At 47.7% G+C, this 20,960-nt stretch overlaps 1 protein-coding gene across 1 annotated transcript; it reads left to right on the top strand.

Annotated features, from left to right (window-relative positions):
- The first annotated feature begins 1,209 nt into the window (after positions 1-1,209).
- Positions 1,210-19,252, top strand: SLC5A9 (solute carrier family 5 member 9). Its single transcript, XM_038144331.1, has 12 exons — positions 1,210-1,308; positions 3,133-3,297; positions 5,840-5,945; positions 6,519-6,599; positions 7,358-7,563; positions 8,389-8,524; positions 9,390-9,497; positions 9,679-9,829; positions 10,888-11,056; positions 11,580-11,795; positions 17,234-17,375; positions 19,017-19,252. Exons 1-12 carry the CDS (start codon positions 1,219-1,221, stop codon positions 19,223-19,225), a joined length of 1,779 nt encoding a protein of 592 aa, XP_038000259.1. The 5' UTR covers positions 1,210-1,218; the 3' UTR covers positions 19,226-19,252.
- Positions 19,253-20,960: the final 1,708 nt, after the last annotated feature.

Below are 20,960 nucleotides of genomic sequence, written 5' to 3'. Positions count from 1 at the left end.
AAGGAAAAAATAATCTATTGAAGGCGCCTTTTCTTGGGAGTGAAGGGTACATATAAAGATAATTTAGAGTTGGAAAGAAATAAAAACGTCATAGGAATAAAGATTCTTCTCAGCCAATGCCAGACTCTAGAACCATATATCTCTCCAGTGAGTCGTGGGTAACGGAATGCACTTCTCAACCAAAACAGTTTTTTTTCTTTTTTTTTCCTTTGGCTGTGCATTGCCCATAAATTCACTAGGCTAGATTTTCAGCCTCTTCCACCAGAGACACATACACCTCTCTAAAATCTGTCATTTCTTAAATGTTCCTTAAACTTCTGTCTCAGCCAAGTGACATTTAATGCAAAAGCTTAACTTGATGGTTTTCTCTAATTAGGAGGGGGACAATTAAAGGATACTAAAATTGAATATTTTTTTCCTTAATCTTGTTCTTTTAAACAAGATTTCTGTTTTTTTTTTTTCTTTCTATTAAAAATTCCCCCAAACAAATCCCAAAACATCATCACTGCTTTTGGCTCCAACCACAGGTGGCTGCAGAGGCTGTTTGAAACAGGTCAGCTCTTGCCTCTTCTGAACTCTTTCAGGTTCAGAGCAACCTCTAATGCTGTTCACTTCTCAGATTTGTTTGTCAGAGCTGATTCCACCTCTGCAGCTCTCCTGCAGGCTCAGCTCCTTGTGGCCTTCACCTTGAGTACATGACTGGCTTATCTGCATTTTATTATGGTTTTTATGAGAGTGACAGGTTTCAGCTGTGCATTACATAGCCTCAGCTAAAACCTGATATTGAATTGCAAGACATGGCGAGGCAGAGCAAGGGTCAGAGATGGCACCTTGCTGGCTGCCTAACAGGGAATGGAGAAATCTGCCACGTTTCATGGACGCTGAGGAATCTGTGGTGTCACCAGACTCCCCTCCCTCTGCTGTGCCCCTGTAACAGGTGTGCTTCTCAGAACCACTGGCAAATTGAGCCCTGATTCTGAGATTAAGCTTTGCACAGGAAGGGAGCAGGAATGTGCTTTATGATATAAAATGTAAGGTGTTTTGAGAGGTGAAGGAAAACCCAACTCTCTGTCAGCACCCAGCTGCCTAACCACAAGGAGATGAGATCCTGGGGAAAGAGACTTTCTGGGGGAAATGCCTGGGTTGATAGAGAAGTTCCTCAAAGCGAGTCTCTTTGTTTTATCCCTGTGCCCTGCGTTCCAGATTGGAGCCTCCCTGATGTCGACCGACGTGGGCAGCGGCTCCTTCATCGGCCTGGCGGGCACGGCAGCAGCTGGGGGCATTGCTGTTGGGGGCTTTGAGTGGAATGTAAGTGTCACTTCTGTTGCCAACTAAGATGTCACTGTTCGCAAAGGGATTGGGGTTTCCCTCCAAAATTAGGTGTTTAACAGTATCAGCAGCAACAAGTGCTCAACTCTCAGGAGAGAAGCCGGCAGACATTCCGACAGCCTTGGAAACATGAGATCTTTATTTTAGTTTAACTGGAATTCACTAGGATTATTAGCTCTTTGGCCTTCCCAGTGGTGCATAGCCTTATTTTCAAGCTTTAGTCTGCACTTCTGAAGATTAAAACATATAGATAATGAATGCTGGAAAGGTACTTGGATAATCACAGGATTATGAGTGCAGGGAGCTGAAAAAAAAAGCAAAAAGAAGCAGCATGTGCTCCCATATTCACTGTAAATCCATGAAAATCAGCAACACTCTCTTCACCTGGCAGCTGCTAAAAGGCGGCATCTCTGGGGTGAACATCTGGGTGTGAAGGCAGGTCTCATTCTGCCCTGTTGAAGTGGCCTGGAAAATTGCCACTGACACCACACAAGAGCATGGAAACCAGGCCCTTGGTGTGTCATGCTAATGAAATTTCTCAGCTGATGAGGAGTGAGATTAGTGCCAGCCTTGCAAGAAGCATCACTCACCTGACTCTGAATCTCTTGCCTACCTCAGCAGAGAGTGTTAGTACTGCCAAGCACAGGCAGGGCCCACCAAAAGCTCTCTCCTGGGGCAACACTGCAATGTTTTTTTTCTAGACCATTAAAGTCACCTTTAAATCCTTTGTGAAGAAAACAGAGACTGTGTTCACCCTGGTGCATGTAGGGCATAATATTGCTGTACTCAAAGGAAATCTATTCAAGTCACTTTAGAAGCTCATGAAGACAAGATTGTGTTTCAAGGCAAATCTAACTTCATGAGTTCAGTTTAATTTGTTTCAGATTGGAAAGAGAACTTGCATATGCCATTACTCTCTCCCTGTGCCATGGGACATCATTCAGCTGGAGGGATCTTATGAGCATCTTTCACCACAGCCAGTCTCTGCCACTGCAGGAGCCATGGCTGCTCTCAATCAGTCACAGTCTCTGCTCACAGGGATCAGGTTTTTTTCTGAAAACTTAAATGACTGATAAAATTAAATGTAAGGATGAAAGATAATGGCTGGAGACAACCAGGAGGTGAGGTTTGATGATCCAATGGCTTTCATTTACCTTTAAGTTCTCCTGTTTGGGCTTTTGCTGGGAATTGGAGAAGAAATATATAAGGAATGCCTTTACACTTTCCAAAAGACTCTTCACCTGTGGCAAAGCAACTAAAGTGCCTCTTTATCTACCAATGACAGAAGCACATCTGCACCAGCCTGCAAGGAGAACATCCCAGGAGAGTCTTGCTGTTGCTTATTTTTATGCTCCACAGGGACAGTCTGCTGCCTCAGCCTCATCACTTGCTAATCAAGCAACAAACAGATGCTCCCATCCTGCTCTGAATCACTTAACTCTTCACTGCCACAGCATCAGTGGTTTTAAAGGCCACCAAATACACCACCATCTTTCAGAGAACCAGAGCAACAGAATCCACTCTCTTGCTCAAAAGAGCAGGGGATGGAAGAGGAAGTGACACCCTTGACAGAGAGAAATACAGGCCTTAGGAGGAGATCTTCAAAAGCTTTTGGCTGAATTGTAATAATGCCTCCAGCTGCTGGCTCATCTTCTAAGCAGGGAGAAAAAGTCAGTCTGCTTCTCAACTACATCACATGGCACTGTACCTTTCTGCTTTTTTAGGATGGTTACTGACAGAAAAGGGGGAAGAGCTGTTCCCATGTGTTGAGTCCTGTGCCTTTACTCTCTGTCTCTTTAACAGGCCATCTGGCCACTGCTGGCTCTCGGCTGGATCTTTGTGCCAGTTTACATCACAGCAGGAGTTGTCACCCTGCCTGAGTACCTGAAGAAGAGGTTTGGAGGGCAGAGGCTGCAAATCTACACGTCCGTGCTGTCCCTGATTCTCTACATATTCACCAGGATATCCGTATGTATCCAGCTGAACACCACCCTCGTGCCTAGGGCAGGGAGAGGACATCGTGGTACAAGGCAGGGCTGCTCAGAGAGAGCTCCTTGAAAGAACCAGCCCCGCTCCCAGGAGCAGCTGCAGTGTGTTAGTGTGCTGCTCTTGCCTCTGTATTGATCATGGAGACCTTTCCTAAGAGAGAGACAGAGCCCTCATTAAACAGCAATGCACAGTGAGAACTTTACAGAGATGTGCAACTAATTACTAAACAGTGTAAGTACTCTGGGCTGTCTGCCTGCTTTTCCTCTTCTATCACATCAAACCTTAGGAATCAGAGATAGAGGAAGGGCTGCATTATCCCATGTGAAAATCTGGCTGGCTGCATCTTGTAGAGATGAAATTCTCTTAAATTATCATAAACCTGCTGTTGTTCTTGTAGTGGAGTTTTCAGCATTAGGTATTTTATGGTTGTTCCTCTCTCTTTCTCACTCGTGTTGCACAAAAAGGATACAGTGAAAGGGAGGTGGGCTCTGTCTTAAGACAAAATGCAGCATCTTTTCTGAATTGCTTGTAGCATTGTGCCCTGCTGGTAACCAAAACCCAGTGTACTGGGTATTCCCCCCTTTTAAATGCCATTCACAAATGAAAAGAAGTTATGCTCAGATATTTACTAAGAACTACCTGTGCCCTTGGAGGGAGAGGAGTGTATTTGAGAGTCCACTACAGGGACTAAAGATGTCAGTCCTTTGTCTGCAGCTGATTATTCCAAGGTCAGTACGAGTCAGTTTTCACTAGACCCTTCTGAAATATTCAGATGTCAAATTGCCTTGGGAGACACTGACTGGAGATAAAACACTCATGTGGCTTCAAGGTCCTTCTCCTAGGCTTATTATGTCTCAGCTCCTGGGAGGTGCATTGAGAGGAGTTCCAGGCTGGGAGTGTGGGATAGATTTCCTCCTCTAATGGGCAGCTCTTGGTCATGTCACCCACTGCTGCCACCACTGCCTCCAGCTTTGCTCTGTGGGACTGGAGCACAGCCCTGGGTGACAGAGTGAGTGAGGTCTTGCAAAAAGGCACTTAAAGCCTCTTTACCTGTGAGGGATAAATGGCAACTCTCTCCTGCAGCAGCCCACAGTGAGCACAGCCACACAGACAAGGTATGAAACAGAGCTGTCTTTCAGAGTGACCTTCAGCAGAGCAGCATTTGCCAGTGCTTTTCAGAGCAGGACCCTGGCCCCCATCACTGCTGTTTCATCTCAGTGGTTTCTCCTCTGCGCAGCCAATTCACGCGTGGCTGACGGATGTGGCTGGGGGAGTTTATGGCCATGACAGGTGCTTTCTATTAAGCAGAGCTATTGTTTGTGGAGAGCTCATTTAGCGGCTGGCTGGACAGCAGGCACTTGGTTACAAGAAGGATTTTTCTCCCTGTGCTTTCTGCCCAAGCATAGGTCAACAACCAGGGCACTGCAGAGTCTTCTTGACTTGCAAAGAAAACAGAGATCTCAATAAACAGTGTTGTCAGAGGACTGATCCTGCATGGCTACAGAGGTGGTTGTGTTTCCTGCTGGAAGCCAAACCCCAGAAGGGGCAGGGATTCCTGTGGAGTGCTGGCTGTGCCTGTTGTGTCTCAGGCCTCAGAGGTCAGGGGTTGCACTCACTCCTTACTTTTTAGGTGCTCATTTCAGACACAGCACATGGAATTCTTGCCCCATCCCTTCTGTCTCCCTTGGCAAAGGTCTTCACCTGTATCTCACCCCATACCAAACTCACAGGCATCCTTCTACCTTGCTTTCCCAACACAAACATCTCCCACATCACCTTCTGCAATTTTGAATGATGTTATCTGGGTAATTCCAGGTTTCATCCGGTTTCTGGTGTCACTCTGCCAGAAGATCCAAACAAAACACAGCTGATGGGACTTTCTGTATTTCCAGTGAGGTCCTCAGCAGGTATAACCTGTTTTTCTGGAGTCACTCTAATATGCTGAACTGCATGAACAGAAAAACCACCTGTTGACCTTCTCAGATAAACCAATCATGGTACAAGACATCAGTGACTCTGTAGGAGTCATTCAAGAGGGAGTGTCTCTGGACCGTGAGGCCACCCAGAGGCAGCCCTGGGAAGAATAAGGTCTCTGCTTTCTCCCCCTCTTCCCCTCCTGTGTCTGCCTGTGGATACATGGGCTCTGCTATCCAGGGATGTGTTCCCAGTCACCAAAAGAAGTGACAGTTTATGCCAGTCCTTCTCTGTGCCAGCCAGGATTCTATGCCTCAAGATGGTCTTTATTTTGATGACTTTTTAGTCCCTTGCTGTAGCACCTCCATTTTCACCCTGCTGCTCTCCCAGATCCTGAAAGCTCTGACCTGGAGGAAAGTTTTTCCTTACAGCAAAACAAGGTTCAGAGCCAAGAGTCCCAACAGCTCTTCTCCTCCCCTTCCAGTTCACCTTGCTGGTGTCCTCCCCTGTCAATGCTTTCAGCCGCAGAGGGCTGCAGGCTGCTTTATTAGGTTTCACTTGCACGAAGCACTGCTAAAGCCAGACTGCCCTTGGTTTTTCATTCCAGACAGACATTTTTGCTGGAGCACTGTTCATCCAAACTGCTTTGGGCTGGAACCTCTACTTGTCCACTGTGGTCCTGCTAGCAGTGACTGCTGTCTACACCATAGCTGGTAAATAGCTGGTTTTAAAGGGCACATTATAAACTGGAGCCAAAGATATAAGTTTCCCATTTCCCACAGAGGGGAAAGAGTATTCAGGTCCTGGTCTGACAGAGAGATTGCCCCAGTTGCTGGTAGCACCTGCCTTGCCACTCCCAGCAGTTGGAGACCTTTGACTCTTCCCCTCTCCCCTCTTGGCCCATGGGAAAGTGGTACAGGGGGAGCATCACTGTTTTTAGAGGATTTTCTAACACTGAACAAGGCTCTGGGCTCCCTCTGTGCAGGAAGTTACCAATGCCCATATTTGCTATTTTGTTCTCTTTCTGCAAAATTACCAGCTTTAGCAGTTAAGATGCTGAGCTGCCTCCAAGTTCTCCCATGAACATGGAAAACCTTCCACACTGTTCTTCATGGGAGAGCTTGTGACAGCTGTGGGCTCCAGAGGATCAGCTCAGTGCCAGCTTCTCTCAGTGGGTCTGTCCTGAAATCCCAGGGCTGGGGCTAAAGAGAGCTTTTTTCCAGGTGAGGTACCTGTTTCCCTGTGCATGGTGGCACACTGACTGCTGTCTCTGGTTCTCCTGGCAGGGGGTTTGACTGCTGTGATTTACACAGACGTGCTGCAGACCGTGATCATGGTGCTGGGAGCTTTGGTCCTCATGTTCATAGGTAAGGGAAACCTGCAGTGGCACCACACAGCGCTTTAGTGGTCCCAAGGCCACAAGACCTTAGCAGGTGCCTCGCCCTTTCATGTGTGGTGCAGAAATGAGTTTGAACCACTCACAGAAGTGGTGCCAGCACAAGTCTCGCTCTCCAAGCCATCATACTTTCTTCATCCTTTGCACTAACTGTATGGAGGTGAGGCTCTGGATATCTGCACGTCACTGGAGTTGCCAAAGAACTTGGGAACATCACATTCTCAGAGCCAAATTCAGCTCTCATTGAGCCCATGTCAATTCAGAGTAACCCTGCTGATTTCCACTGTTGACTTTTGGAGTTCATGTGGGTGCAACTGAGAGTTATAAAAAACCAAAGAGCAACAAGGAATTACCCTCATCAGTCTTTGTTTTAAGCCTTCTTGGCAAACAGAAATATCTAAAATACGTATGTATTTTTTAATGTTATACTTTCCTGCTCTAGCTTTTGGAGGGTGTATAAGCAAAAACTAGATGCTGATGACCTTGCAGGGATTAGGATCATGTAGGTTTTCCTGCACTGATCCTCTTTCAGAATGTATTGTTTAAGCCACAAGGACTCTGGGCAAAATCCAGCTGACTTCTGTAGAAACTTTGACTGCAAAAAGCAAGGGTGGAATGAAAAGTAAAGGAGATAAGAGGAAGATAAAAGAAAAGTAATCACGAGACTCAGATTAGATAATAACTTTGCATGATGCAACAGTCCTTAAATCACTGGCCTTTTCTTTACAGGATTTGAAAAAGTTGGCTGGTATGAAGGACTTAAGGAGAAATACAGCACAGCAATACCAAAGATCACGGTCCCAAACACAGACTGCCACCTCCCACGTGAAGATGCCTTTCATTTGTTCAGGGATCCCATCACAGGAGACCTTCCCTGGCCTGGCCTTATATTTGGTCTCACTGTGGTGGCTCTTTGGTGCTGGTGCACTGACCAGGTAAATAAAACCTTTCCCTCAGCAGACAAACCACCACAGTGTTATTTGCAGTCCACTCCTCGGTCTGTGGATCTGTAAGCTGAAAAATCACTGTGCCTCAGTGTGCAGGAGTTGCTACTTTTTTTTACTGGTCTAGACCAGAATGTCTCACTCCTTCCACTTTCTCAGCAAGCTGCTAATTTTATGCACTTCTCAGTGCAATGAGAACAGGTTGTTTTCATCCATCTTTATCCCACTGTGGGCTGGCGAGTACTGGGAGTCTTCATGCAGTTATCATGACAAGGATATAAAAATGTGAATCTGGAGCTGGCTGTGCTGTGACCTTGAGTAGACCTCCAGACAATATTCCTTCATTCATATTCCCAGACGTCTCATGTCCCTTACTCCTTTCCAAGCTACAAACAAGGAAAGCTGTTTGTAGAGAAGAAGCATGAGACGCGTGCTTCTGTACTTTCAGATGGGATAATTATGAAACCCTACCACTGAGCTTTTACTAAAACACCCACAGTCTGCTTCATTCTATGTCTCTTGCTGCCATACAGCTGCTGTCTCCAGTCTCAAGGTGGCTTCATTTCAGTCAAGGGTGAAATTATTCCTGTAAAGGAAATTTCCACGCTGCCCTCTCCTGTAGCCTGTGGACTGAGCTCTGAGTGGTGGCAGCAGGCTGCAGTCAGTGAGGTGGGAAAGTTGTCCTTGGCATGCAAAACACCCTGGGATCCTGCGGGATGAAAGTCATCCCTGAGAAGGAGAGACGGAGAGAATGGATCCTGCTCTCTCTGCTGTGCTCCTCTTTCATTCTCTGCTCCCTTTCTGCACTGGTTGCAGGTGATGGTCCAGAGGTCTCTCTCTGCCAAGAACCTCTCCCATGCCAAAGGTGGATCAGTGCTGGCAGGATATCTGAAACTCTTCCCTGTGTTTTTCCTTGTCATGCCAGGAATGATCAGCAGAGCTCTTTTCCCAGGTAAGCCTTCCCATCTTCCTTGACAGGGGCTCCATACCTGCTGTGACCACGAATCCCACACAGGTCTGCCAGCACTTTTACATCCTAGAAACTGCTGTCCTGCAGGCATGTTCATAGAGATTCCTGTTGCACCATGGTGTTCCCAAGCCCTCCTCTACCTCCAGTTCTCCCACAGTGGCAGAAATCCCCGGGAGTAGCCATAAGGGGCATACTTTGCCATTGGGGGCACAAAGCTCCATGCTGTGGACATTGCATTCATCTGTCTGTCTGGAGGGAGTCAGTGAAATTAAATTCATGGAGCACTGAGGTTGTCCTTCAGATCCTATGGATCCATTAGGTGTTTTGGAACATTTTAGCAATCTCCCACACAGATGCATTTAGGTCCTGGTGGATTAGGATAAATGAGCCTCCCTTAAGTCCCAAGGAGCTCTCATTGCTGGTTTCTCCAGAGCCTTCCCCTTTCCAGGAAGAATAACTTGATTAGAAGGACCACTCCCAGAGGAAAGAGCCTATTTCCGAGATTTCCTAAACAGGAGTAAGTGAGCCTCCAGCATCCCTGGGAACCAGCTGACAGGTTCATGGAAACAGTCCAGTTCCCACAAGTGACAAATCATCAAGGATTACAGTTATGCAACACCCAGGAGAGTTTTAGCTGTATCCTGAACAGAATTTCAAAATGTCATCTAAAAGTTTCACCTCTATTATATGATATAAAGCATTTTCCAGCTCCACTCATTGTAGCTGTATTCCACCACTGAATTTATATGAAACTGCACAAGGCATCAGGGTTTGTTCCCTTGATCTGAACAATCTATGGCTCAGTGGGGTTTGCACTGACTCCTTGCTGCTTCCCTGTGTTCCCCAGATGAAGTGGCCTGCGTGGACCCAGATGTGTGCAAAAGGATCTGTGGAGCTGCTGTGGGTTGTTCCAACATTGCCTACCCCAAACTGGTCATTGAACTCATGCCTGATGGTGAGGAACACCCTTGTGGGGCTGGGCTTGAGCCAGGCCCTGCATGGGGGGATCAGACTGCCCTTACCCATCCTAAGGATGTGGAAATCTCACTGCAGATACCAGACAGCAGGATGGAAAAAACAATGCTTGGAGGCCCAAGGACGAGCCCTAATTCCCCTTCTGTGCTTTGCTCCTGCAGGGCTCCGGGGTTTGATGATTGCAGTGATGATGGCAGCCCTGATGAGTTCCCTCACCTCCGTTTTCAACAGCAGCAGCACCCTCTTTGTGGTGGACATCTGGCAGCGGGTCCGCAGGCAGGCCTCCGAGCAGGAGCTGATGATTGTGGGCAGGTCCTTGCATTTATTTATGTCTCGTTCCTCTCATCGTCTGTTCTGGGAGCAGCTTTTACATCTTCCAGGCTGGACTCACTGAGAAAAATCTGGTGCCTGCAATATAGAGCAGGAGGACAGCTTGGGAAAGAGAGTTGTGTTTTCCAGCTTCATCTTGGATGGGCCTGGTCAAGGAGAAACTCTGAGTGTTCCACTGAGCTAAGCAGATAATTGCCTCTCTTCTCTCTAAACTTACTATAAAACTGCTTTAAATGTAACTTTTAGAAAAGCCAAAAGTGCTCTTGAGTCATTGTCACCAGAGGTCTATAAAAATGTTATTTTTGCATCAGACAGGAGTGATGTGTTGCAATTACTTTTTTTTTTTTTTTTTCTTTTTTCTTCAGGGAAAGTGCAGAGCTGAGCCTCCCAGCTTTCTGTCTCTGTGATAAGTTGTAGTGTCCTTTGCAGATGGGATTTGGTGCTGCGTTCTGGCAGGGGCATATAAAGTTCTCCTCCAGACAGGGGAGTTTAAGGCTGCATTCAGTGCGGAGGTTTTGCTCTCCAGTCATGAGCATTAAGGTCTAAACTCTGCTGAGGCATGGCTGAAGGCTGCAGGCATACTCACACTTCACCATGGCAGAGTGGGTAGAGGATGAGTACCTCTTGCCCAGCGATATGGACAGACCTCTGTGGCACACAGTGCAAAGGCAGAGGAAGGTTTCAATATTCACCTGAGACCCCAACACAATTTTAATAAGTAGCAAACGAGTTGGAATTTGGCATAGGCAAGAGACTGAGCATGTTACCTGCTTGGAAAGGCGGCAGAAAGATTGCTTCCACAAGCTACCAGCTCCCTCTTTCTGTCATATCCAAGAGCAAGGTCATTGAAGACCATGTCACACTTCAGGACACACCAGGCTCACTTTGGGAAAACAATTTTCTCTTTTCCTGTGTACACAAGGAAAGGTTCTTGAGAGTGATCTGTGGATTTCTTCTTAGAAAATTCCAAGAACAACTGGGAGTGTGTTTTGCTGCAAATCCACCTACAGAGTTAATACAATTTTATCCTTCTCTTTCAGAGTCTTCACCCTCATCCTTGTGGTCATCAGCATTCTCTGGATCCCAATGGTTCAGACAGCCAACAGCGGGAAGCTCTTTGACTACATTCAGTCCATAGGCAGCTATCTGAGCCCACCAATTGCAGCCCTTTTCATCTTGGCAATCTTCTGCAAGAGGGTTAATGAGCCTGTAAGTGAAGTGTCAACAACCAACTGATACATGTATTTAATTTGATAAAATAAATAGATATCTCTTCCCTCAGTACTTAGCCTCTGAGACTGTTTAAACTCAGAGCCAGTCCAGCTTAAGGGTGACAATCAGACAGCCTTTCCTGGCACCCATCAGTGGATCTTAGCCCAGTCTCTTGTGGGTGTGGGTTTGCTTCTAAGAAGTCACTGCAAGTGGTACTTTTTGGCAGTCCCCTTTGAAAGCATGAAAGGGAAGTTGTTTTGTCATTTAGGGATGATGTGTCAAAGGCTCATTGGAGGAGTGTTGTTGGGAGGAGATTCCTGCATTGTTTGTGCTCTGTGTGCTCCATGTTCAAGGGCAATGAGAGAAAATGAGGATTTTACCTGAAAAAATTCTCCTTTGTTGCACCTCAGTGTGGATTTCCATCAGGCATAAAAAGTCTTGGGAAAGAGGGAGAGGAGAGGGAAAACTACAGCCAGAGGTAATTTGCAGTGACCTTTTCTCTGTGCTTGCCTTTTCTCAGGGTGCTTTCTGGGGCCTCATGGCTGGCTTTGTTGTTGGTGTGGTTCGGATGATCCTGGAGTTTAGTTATAGTGCCCCGTCCTGTGGGGAGGAGGACAGGAGACCAGCTGTGCTAAAGAATGTGCACTACCTCTATTTTGCCCTCATCCTCTTTGTCCTCACTGCCATTGCCATCGTCCTCGTCAGCCTTTGCACCCCACCGATCCCCGAGGAAAAGGTAAGCGACTTGCAGCCACACTCTTCTCCCAGAGCCCCTGTCTGGATACCAAAATTCCCTGGGATCTGCCCTTTCCTGCTCCTGCAGTGGCTAGAAAAGGGTGTGTAATGCATGTGCTGCCAAGAAGCCCTTGCTCCTCAGCTCGCCCTGCTCCCCAGATCACAGAGTGTTAATGCTGCTGAGCGCTGAGTGCTTCAAATTGAGTGTGAGTTCCCATGCTGTGCCCAGAGCTGGGCAGACACCACAGCCCATCATAACTGCTATGGAAAGAAAAGGAGAAGGGGAAGGAGATGAAATCACATTACAGAGCACTGCTGAGGAGGAATTAAATATATCTAATTGTAGCATCTAGCCTGCTTCAGCAGAGCCAGCATCAATCTTGCAGGCAAACAAGATTAATATCTTTTGCAACATGGGCATTTAGGAAAATAACATTTTGTCCCAATGTGATCTCAATTAAATTTAATAACTTTGAGGGAAGCGCAACTTTCTTTTACTTAGCACATTAAAATGGTGCAGAGTTGGGAGGTTTTATATTATAAAACCTTAAAGCAACTCTTCCCAGTCCCAAGTTTTAAAGCAGCTGCCAATATAACAAAACTACCACCTACTTCTCAGCAAAGGTTACTGGATAGATTAAAAAGACCTATTTTTTCCTGCCTAACTGCTTGAGAGAGAAAATGCTGTGATGGCATCAATCTGTTGCTTCCTCATAACTTGTAAAGCATTAACCAGCTCCACGGATGTTTGATGGAATGTTATAGGTGTCAAAGAGACCCCGCTCCTGAAGATTACATGAAAGCAGGTGCTCAGATAGGGGAGAGGAATGGGGAGAGAGGCTGGCTTTGTGTCTGCTTGGAGATAAACTCTCAGCTTTTATTAGCTATCAGAGGATCCACATGGGAGAGAGAAATACTGGCAAGGAGGCACCATTAGTTCTGCTGCTTACGTTGTTCATGACTGCTCAGGGGTGGCCAGATGGTTGCCAGCAATTAATTACTGTGGTTTAATGAGTTCCCACTTATCATCTGACCTGTGATAGCTAAACATGTGCAGTGCTCCCTGCCCACAGCAACAGCAAGATAAGATGCATTAACACAGCACTGGTGAACAGTGAGCATCAAACCAGCAGTTCAGGAGAGGGAGAAACTGGCCCCAGCACCTTCAGGCTTTTTAGTCTGACCTCAGAGGTATGAAAACATTTCAAGCATCTTCCAGGAGGGGCATTTCAGCATGGACCCCACTATAAAAGAATTAGAGAAGGAGAGGTTACGGCCTTAGATTCCCCAGGGGAGATTTTCAGTGGTATTTCTACTGAAATGTGTGAGTTTATAGGTGCTAGATGTAAGTGACCTTATTTAACACATCCTTCAAAGAGCCAGGGGTATGGTCAGGGAGGGCAGGATTCTGTCTGAAGCAGCTGTGTGCAGTTATCCCAGAGGAACAAAGGATGAGAGGTGGTGGCTGCCCCACCTCAGGTACCTCTGGAGAGCCAGGGAGGAAGGAGAGCTTGCTGAAGGGCAGCACTGGCCAGGAACTAACATCAGCTGGGCTTTTTGGGGTAAATGTTCTCAATAGAGATGCTCAGGACAGCCTTTTGGTATGCCATGGACTCCGCATAGTGCTGAGCTCAGTGCTTGATCCCTGTGTAAGAGATTCAGTTGTAGAAAATGAATGAGAATTAATGATACTGCCTGAGGCAGAGAAAGGCTGGACACAGAGACCCATATGAATCATCTGATATTTATAATGACCATCCCATGTGCCTCCTGCCCCTCAGTATCTTCCCACCACAAGGAAAATGGGATGGACTACCAGGAAATTTGTGCCACTGAGCAGGAGCTCATTCCCTCTTTCCATAGCTCAGTAGGAATGGGAGAGTCTGTCCCCATTTCTTTTTGTCTGATTCCATTCAGTTTCCACTGTTTACCCCCAGTTTCAACAGGAGAGGTCTGCCCTTGTTTCTCAGAGAACAGCCAAAGGAAGGTGTGGGGTTTAACTGAAGTAGGAGACAACACTGCTGGGTTTCTGCCTGTCTGGCAGGAATCTGCGTAGGCAGCACTGAGACCAAAATTTTTCATTTTCCTGGGTCAGATTCACCCCAGGTTTTGCCCTAGACATGAGCAGAGGTGTGGGTTTGGACCATCACTTCTGCTGACATGGTTTCTCATGGTTTGCCCCCTCATCTCCAGTGAGTCTGTGGCTGTGCTGTGCTGGTTCAGGCACAGAAGTGTTTGGGGAAGGAAGGGCAGGAGGTGGAGATCAGGGTGGATGTGCCAGGCTCTGACTGTCTGGGTAGAAAGTGACACGTGGCCTTTGTGTTTGGCCAATATTGACTTGGCATGCACGTGGGCAAGCCTGTGGTGAGGAGCCTGAGTGTCCCTATGACCGCGGCTGGGAGGGGGACGCTGTGCTGGGTGTCCTGCACAAGGACCTCTGGTGCTTCCTGGTCAATCAATTCCATTCCTGAGCCTCAGGTGTTTCTCCCCTAAGTCTCACATGGGGCTGGTTCTGCTCATCCTTAACTGCAGTGCTTGGGGATGGAATGATGAAAGACACAGTACAAGAGCTAGGAATTGTGTCATTTGTTTTGTCAAGCAAAAAGAGTAGAAAAACAAGCCAGCAAAGACAAAGCCGAGGAAATACAGTGATAGATCATACCTCAGCAGATGTAAATCACCACAGCTCCATTGCCTTCAAAGACCAGGAACAGCTGTTGAGCACAGTTATGTCACTTTGCACCAGCTGAGGATCTACACTGGACAACTTTAAATATTGAATCTCAATGCTTTTGAGATAGTAAATGGGCAAAAGGAGAAAAGAGATTTGTATCTGATGTTAGAGTGATGCAGCTAATGTTCCTGGCTTTAAATGAATTACAATCTGAGAACTGCAAGCTGTAGCATTTTCTCCTGCTGTTTTGGACACTCTCCCATCCCTGTGGTGATTGATGCTGTGCTGGAAAACAAGTATGCAAGGAATTTGTTTGGTATGCTCCAGAGTTCATATGTCTTCATTGTAGGTAGTCCATATTGTGTCACGCCGTCCTTGAAAACCCTGCAAAAGAGCTTACAATTAAATTTGAGACTGTGAAGCTGAAACACAACTGTCAGGTGCCAGATGGCATTTTGGAACAGAAGGATTTATTCTAGTTTACAAACAACAAAAGGAAAACTTTGCTGAGTTCTTGCAAACTCCCTTGTCCAAGGAGACTGTGAGGGAGAAAAGGGAGGGGAGCAGCCCACAAAGCACTGAGTGCTGCACCAGCAGGCCAGTTCCCCAGGGGTCAGGGCTCACCCAGACAGGCTGATGGATTGGCAATTCCACCCACTGTACTCTGGGCTTGGGATGCTCTCCCTGTGGCTTGAGGCAGGGCTTCAGTGGCTCCTCTTGGTGCACAGCTTAGGAGGAGCCCCAAGCCCACCTGGGCTGGTCTGAGCCCACCCTGAGGGCTCTGAGGTGCTGCAGCTGGAGCTCCCACAGCATCACTTGGTGGCACTGAGAGCCAGACACGCTCAGCTCTGTGGGTGCTGACAGGAGCAAACTAAGGGGGGACACAGGGCTCCTCCAGCAGCGCCCAGGGTGACTCTGGAGATGGGGGCAGAGCCACAGGGCTCCCCAGGATGCAGCACAAGGCTCCCTCCTGCTCCCCTGCCCTTGGACAGGGTGGCCTCAGGCAGCACCTCCAAAGTCCCACCTGCCTCCCCTCCCCATCCCTTTGGGAGGCTGTGCCAGGCAAGCCCAGCCAGCCCCGTGGAGGCCTCCATGGCCCCTCAGAGCTGCTGCTCTGCCCCACACCAGTGGCAAAGAGCAGAAAGGGGGATCTCAAGGAATGCAGGCAGCCCAAACCCACCCGAGCTCAAAGCTGGAGGGCTGGCGTGGTGCTTCAGTAGGAACTCTCCAGGGTGGTGTTTGCTTTCTTGGCCATGGCAGAGGCACCAGCTCCTGGGTGGGTCAGTGGGGTGATGCCATGAGGTTCCCTGTGTCTATGCTGCTTTCCATTGGGAATTGCATCCCTCTGATGGAGTCCAAGCCCCAGGTACACCCCAGCCCTTGAAGATTTTGCTGCAATGTGCAGAGACAGTGGTTCAGTGACACATGAGAAGAGGAGAGAAAAGGAAAAAAGTTTTGGAAATCCTTTAGAACCCTAAAACTTTACTATGTTCCAGTGACATTTCCTAAGTGATTAAAAAAAAAAAAAAAAAGCATCCCTGAGAAAGATGAGGATCATCAAATCAAAGCAATTTAGCACTTCATGACAAGAAAGATTAGCCCTGCCCAATGCTCATCTTGGTTGAAAATGATTTAAATAAAGCTATAAATCTTCTGGAAATTATGCAACATTCTGTGTCAGCTGAAAGCTTCTGCCTGGAATTTTGTGTGTGCAAAATTCAGAAATTAAACTCACGTTACTTTGTGAGCGACCCGTTGGGGAAGTTCATTTCCATACAGGCAGAGCAGGGAGGCAGCTGCTCCTGGGGCACGTGTGTGACTTTGCCTGCCCTGCTGTCACCACTGCAGCCCTGCACTGTCCCCCCCGTGCCCCTCTGCCAGGCGGTGTGGGCTGCAGGGGGAGGGCAGCTGCTGGAGCTGGCAGCTGCCTTGGGGAGGGATGGATGAGCCTGTCCCTGCTGCCTGGCCTGGCCAGGGCAGGGGTCAGGAAGAGCCACCGAGATCCTGGGTATGCCAAGGTCAGCCCCAGCAGCAGCAGGCATGGCTTAACCCCAAATCTCGGAGTCCTGGGGTGTGTCACCCGCCCCCCAGCTGCCAAAGGGCCTCTGAGGTTTGCAAGATTGATGTCTCCTGTGCACTCCCTGTGTTCCAGGGAGGCTTCCAGGCTTGCTCTGGGATAAGAGTTTCAGAACGTGGGCATTTGTATAGCAGACTGATATCCTTTGTGCTTTCTGCAGAGACAGGCAATGTCTTGTATTGGCCCATCAGAGAAATATGGAATTTAAAAAAAAATCTTCTGAGGGCACAACATTTGCCTGTGACTGACTGAGGGGGTGTCTTGGCTTCTTTTTCATTTGTTTTTATTTATTTGACTGCATCACCCTTCCCTGTTGGAGGGCTGCCATTCTGGATGCAGACCATCACTGTTTCAGATCAACCACATGAGCCTTGCAAATAGGAAGCTGCTTCTCCAAAGTCTGCTAAAGGGTTACTCCTCAGAGACAGGGACAGAACAAGCTCTTTTGAAAAATGGAAGCCGAAAAACCAGATTATTTCACATTTTTTCTCAGCTTTTCAACTCCAGCTGGATGGTACCAACCTTCTTACCCAAGGTATGGGTAGGAAGGAAGGGAGGGAAAGTGGGAGATCACCCCAAACAAGCCTCAGCATCACCTTGCACCCGTGCCTCCCAAGGAGGGAGATGTCTGGGTGGCCACACGGGGACAGACAGGCAGTGACCACTTTCTCTCTGTTCCACTTTGCAGCTGGATGGCCTCATGTGGTGGACCAGGCACAAAAAAGCACCTGCCATGAACCTGGAAAACACTGAAGCAGCACAGACCGACCCAGAACAGAGTGAGAAGGACCTGGTGGAAACTGCAGCTTCAGAGGATAAGGAGGAGGCAGGTAGGGCTCTGTGTGTGCACAAACACACTCACGTGCCTGGGATCTGCCAGGATCCCATAAAAATCCCCAAAGCTCATGAGGGGCCACTTGGTCCGTTCACTGGAGCTGGGGTTTGCATTTACAGTTTTAAGGAGGTGACAAATGAAAGTGTTGTGGTTCTTGTCCTCCCAACACCCCTCGATGTGCATCCCTCTGAATGGTGCAGAAGAGCTCCATCCCTGTAAAAAAAGAGCACCAAAATAGCAGCACGGTCTGAGGGGACCAAGAGACCCTGGGAGCAGACAGGTGCACTTTGTGGGTGCCCTAGAATGAACCCACAGGCCTCACTTTTCTCATTTCCCTGATGCCAACAGGATCTTTTCATCTTCCCTTAGGATGCAAGCCATGGTTAAAGCTCAGACCTTAAATAGCTCTGTGTCCTACCAGAGGTATTTAATAGGAAGGAAAGCAGAGCAAAGGGAACTGAAGGAGTTGTCAGGAGACAGAACAGCAGCAGGACATGCTGCATAGGCTAGTTCTTTTCAGAGTGGACAGAACTTTATTCTGCAAATCTATTAAAAACGCAGCTTTCTGGTTTTGAGCTTAACTTTCCAAGGTTACAGAGCAGGGACCTCAGAATAAAGACACACACAAGATTTCTTCACTTCTTCCATTTGCTGGTCAGTCCAAAGGACACTGGAACCAATCACAGCCAAGCTAAACAGAAGTGAACATCTAAACAAATCCCCTTTTTTTTTCTTCCCCAATAGAGGAAATTTGGGTTTAATTTGAATGCATTACTTCTTATTTCTTGTCAATTCCTAGTTCACTTTACTAGCTCAGATTTTTATAAACAAATATCTTGGTATTTTGGTAATTAGCAGAGATGAGGAAGGAAATGTGAAACACAGCAGTTGACAGTTTAATGAGGGTTTTTTGGGGGGGGTAACACCTTTTTTCAAGGCCCTATAACATCCTGTATTTCAAAAAAAGGTTATATTTGGAAAGAACAGCGAGTGAAATACACACAGCACAGGACTGACAATTAAAACACACACTTCACCTGGCATGCCATGTGTAATAAACAAGCTGGGATAGCTCTAAATGGACCATCATGCTGTCAGGAATTTTTAAAAGCGGATGGAATCCGGGCTGGGGAGGAGGGGGAAAAGGTTTGTTAATTAACTAATGAGTGAGTACTGCAATCAACCCACTGCAATCAGGCTGTGCTGTACATGGTCTAGGGAGAAGTTTTTTCCTTTCCTTTTCCTTTTCCTTTTCCTTTTCCTTTTCCTTTTCCTTTTCCTTTTCCTTTTCCTTTTCCTTTTCCTTTTCCTTTTCCTTTTCCTTTTCCTTCTTCTCCTTCTCCTTCTCCTTCTCCTCCTCTTTTTCTTTTCCCCTTTCCCTTTTCTTTCTTTTCCCTCTCCTCCTCCTTTTCCCCTTTTTCCTTTTTCCTTTGCCCCTTTTCCTTTTCCTTTTCCTTTTCCTTTTCCTTTTCCTTTTCCTTTTCCTTTTCCCTTTTTTCCACCATCTTGAATCTCCCACACAAGGTGCCTCTCAAGCCCCACTCCAGACTGGCCAATGCACCTCCAAACAACTGGGAGAGGGGAGGCAAGAGTCCCAGTAGATTCCAACAGCCATGTTTTGGTCTCTTTCTTGCAGCAGCCAAAAATCCCTGGTGGAAAATGATGTACATGTGGTTCTGTGGTCTGCCCACCAGCCCCACGCCCAGCCTGTCCCAGGAGGAGAGAGCTGCCCTGGAGCACAGGCTCACCAGCATCGAGGAGAAGCCCAAGTGGAAGATCGTGTGTGATATTAGTGCCATTCTCCTGATGGCCACCAACATCTTCCTGTGGGCATATTTTGGCTAAGCTGGGACAGGACTGGCATGGCTTTGGTTGCTCTCACCTTTCTCTCTAAGCTGGGAGCATCAGGTGACAGAGCAGCACAGCCCTCCCCTGGAGGCACCACTTGCTGGGAATGACTGTGGGGCTCAGTTTCGCCATGAGGGGTGACCAAAACTCAGCACTGGTGACATCTGGGACACAGTGGATGTGTGGGATAGCACGTGGGACAAGTCAGGAGGTTTGGGGTCAAGTTTAAGGGCACAGAGCTGAGCCCAGCAAGGAGCAAAGGCTTTGGAAAGCCCAGCTGTGGCATGGTTGGGGCCTCTCTCAGGGCTGACTTTGCACTGCTGCGCTTAAGGGAAGGAGACTTAAACACTAGCTGTGTTTTTTTATATGGCCAAAATTCAGATGGGATCAGTTGGGGACCACTGGATTAACTCAGCAGTGCCAGCCCTGATTCCCACAGCCTCCCCACAACCTGTGTGAGACCCCTGTGACCCCACCCCGCCCCTCGTTGGCATCAGCAGTTTGTACTGGGGCTTCTTCCTGCTCCCTGAGCCCCCTGTTCTGCCTGAGGGCCCCCCTGCCTGAGGGCTGGGCTTACCCCAGCCTGCCTGAGCCTGTTTGCTCGCAGGGCTGATGCTGCCCCTCAACAGCATTTCCAGCAATAAAGGTGCCTGGGTAACCAAGCCAGTCCTGACTCTGGGTTTTTGCGGTGATCTGTCCTGCTTTGACACACAAAGGGCTCCCTGGGACCACAGCGACCTGGCTGTGGCAGGGAAAGGAAATATCCTTCCTTGGGGCCTGGGTCAGGATCTCACTTGAGCAATTTTGGGCTTTTCTGACCCATCTTGGTGCCACCACGCAACGTGGCACAGCCAAAATCTGTGAAACCATGAAGAGACAGCAGCACCCACTGTCAAGATCTGTGCCTGGAGAAGGCTGACAATGCCCACAGGGATGTGCCCCTGCATGCAAAGGGCAGGTCCAAGTCACCATGGGTGTGGGGAGGTGAGGGCACACAGAGAACACAGAACCATAAAGATGAAGAAAATGAGTCATGGGCCAGCAAGCAGGGAAGAAACAAGGCTCTGTTTCCACCGGGCACAGGGAAGTTGAGCCATGATTTCCCTCAGTTTGGATGGAGCTGGAAGGGGTCTGTGCTGGCCTCATGCAGGTCAGTACAAGCATTTGCTCATTCTAAGAGGAAAATGTAGATTTCTTTGAACAAGGGAGCTCTCAGCACCATGAGATGCCCATCCATCCTCACGGGAAGAGGGCATAACCCAGAGCTGGTCTTGCCTTTCCAATGCTCAGTTTCAAGCAGGCAGTGCCCAGATTAGAGGGTGGCCTCAAAACATCTACAGAAAATCAAGTGACCAGCAGTGATTAATAGCTGTCAAATGTCTAATAATAACAGGTACATTTTTAGTGCATTTAAAAATACCAGGGCTCTCACCTCCTCACCCTGGGCCACAGAGATCCTCAGCAGCTCTCAGCTCAATGGCTTTATTGGCTTTTTTGGACCACACATCCTCTTAAAGCATGGGAAAGAAACACCAAGCAGGACGAGGAAAACTGGGGCAGCTTTTAAAACATTTGAGATTTTTTTTTTCCTATGAAACATTCAGTTTTGCAGAGAGCAGAACTGAATTTTACTAAGCCTTTTTTTTTTTTAATGACAAAATATTTTTGATCTTTGGTTATGTGACGAGTTCCTCCCATCTCACCCCATGGATCCTTGAAGGTAACTTTTCAT

Source organism: Motacilla alba, chromosome 8 (genome assembly GCF_015832195.1).
Source record: "Motacilla alba alba isolate MOTALB_02 chromosome 8, Motacilla_alba_V1.0_pri, whole genome shotgun sequence".
NCBI classification, from domain to species: Eukaryota; Metazoa; Chordata; class Aves; order Passeriformes; family Motacillidae; genus Motacilla; species Motacilla alba.
Note: the sequence above shows the minus strand (reverse complement) of the source record. Positions and strands in the feature narration are given on the sequence as shown.

What these genes read in the sequence shown, in the direction of transcription:
- SLC5A9 (XM_038144331.1), top strand. Translation starts at nt 1,219, where the DNA reads ATGTCGACCGACGTGGGCAGCGGCTCCTTCATCGGCCTGGCGGGCACG. An exon ending in ACATATTCACCAGGATATCC is followed by an intron (nt 3,298 to 5,839) that starts GTATGTATCCAG and finishes TTTTCATTCCAG; the next exon opens with ACAGACATTTTTGCTGGAGC. An exon ending in TGCTGTCTACACCATAGCTG is followed by an intron (nt 5,946 to 6,518) that starts GTAAATAGCTGG and finishes TTCTCCTGGCAG; the next exon opens with GGGGTTTGACTGCTGTGATT.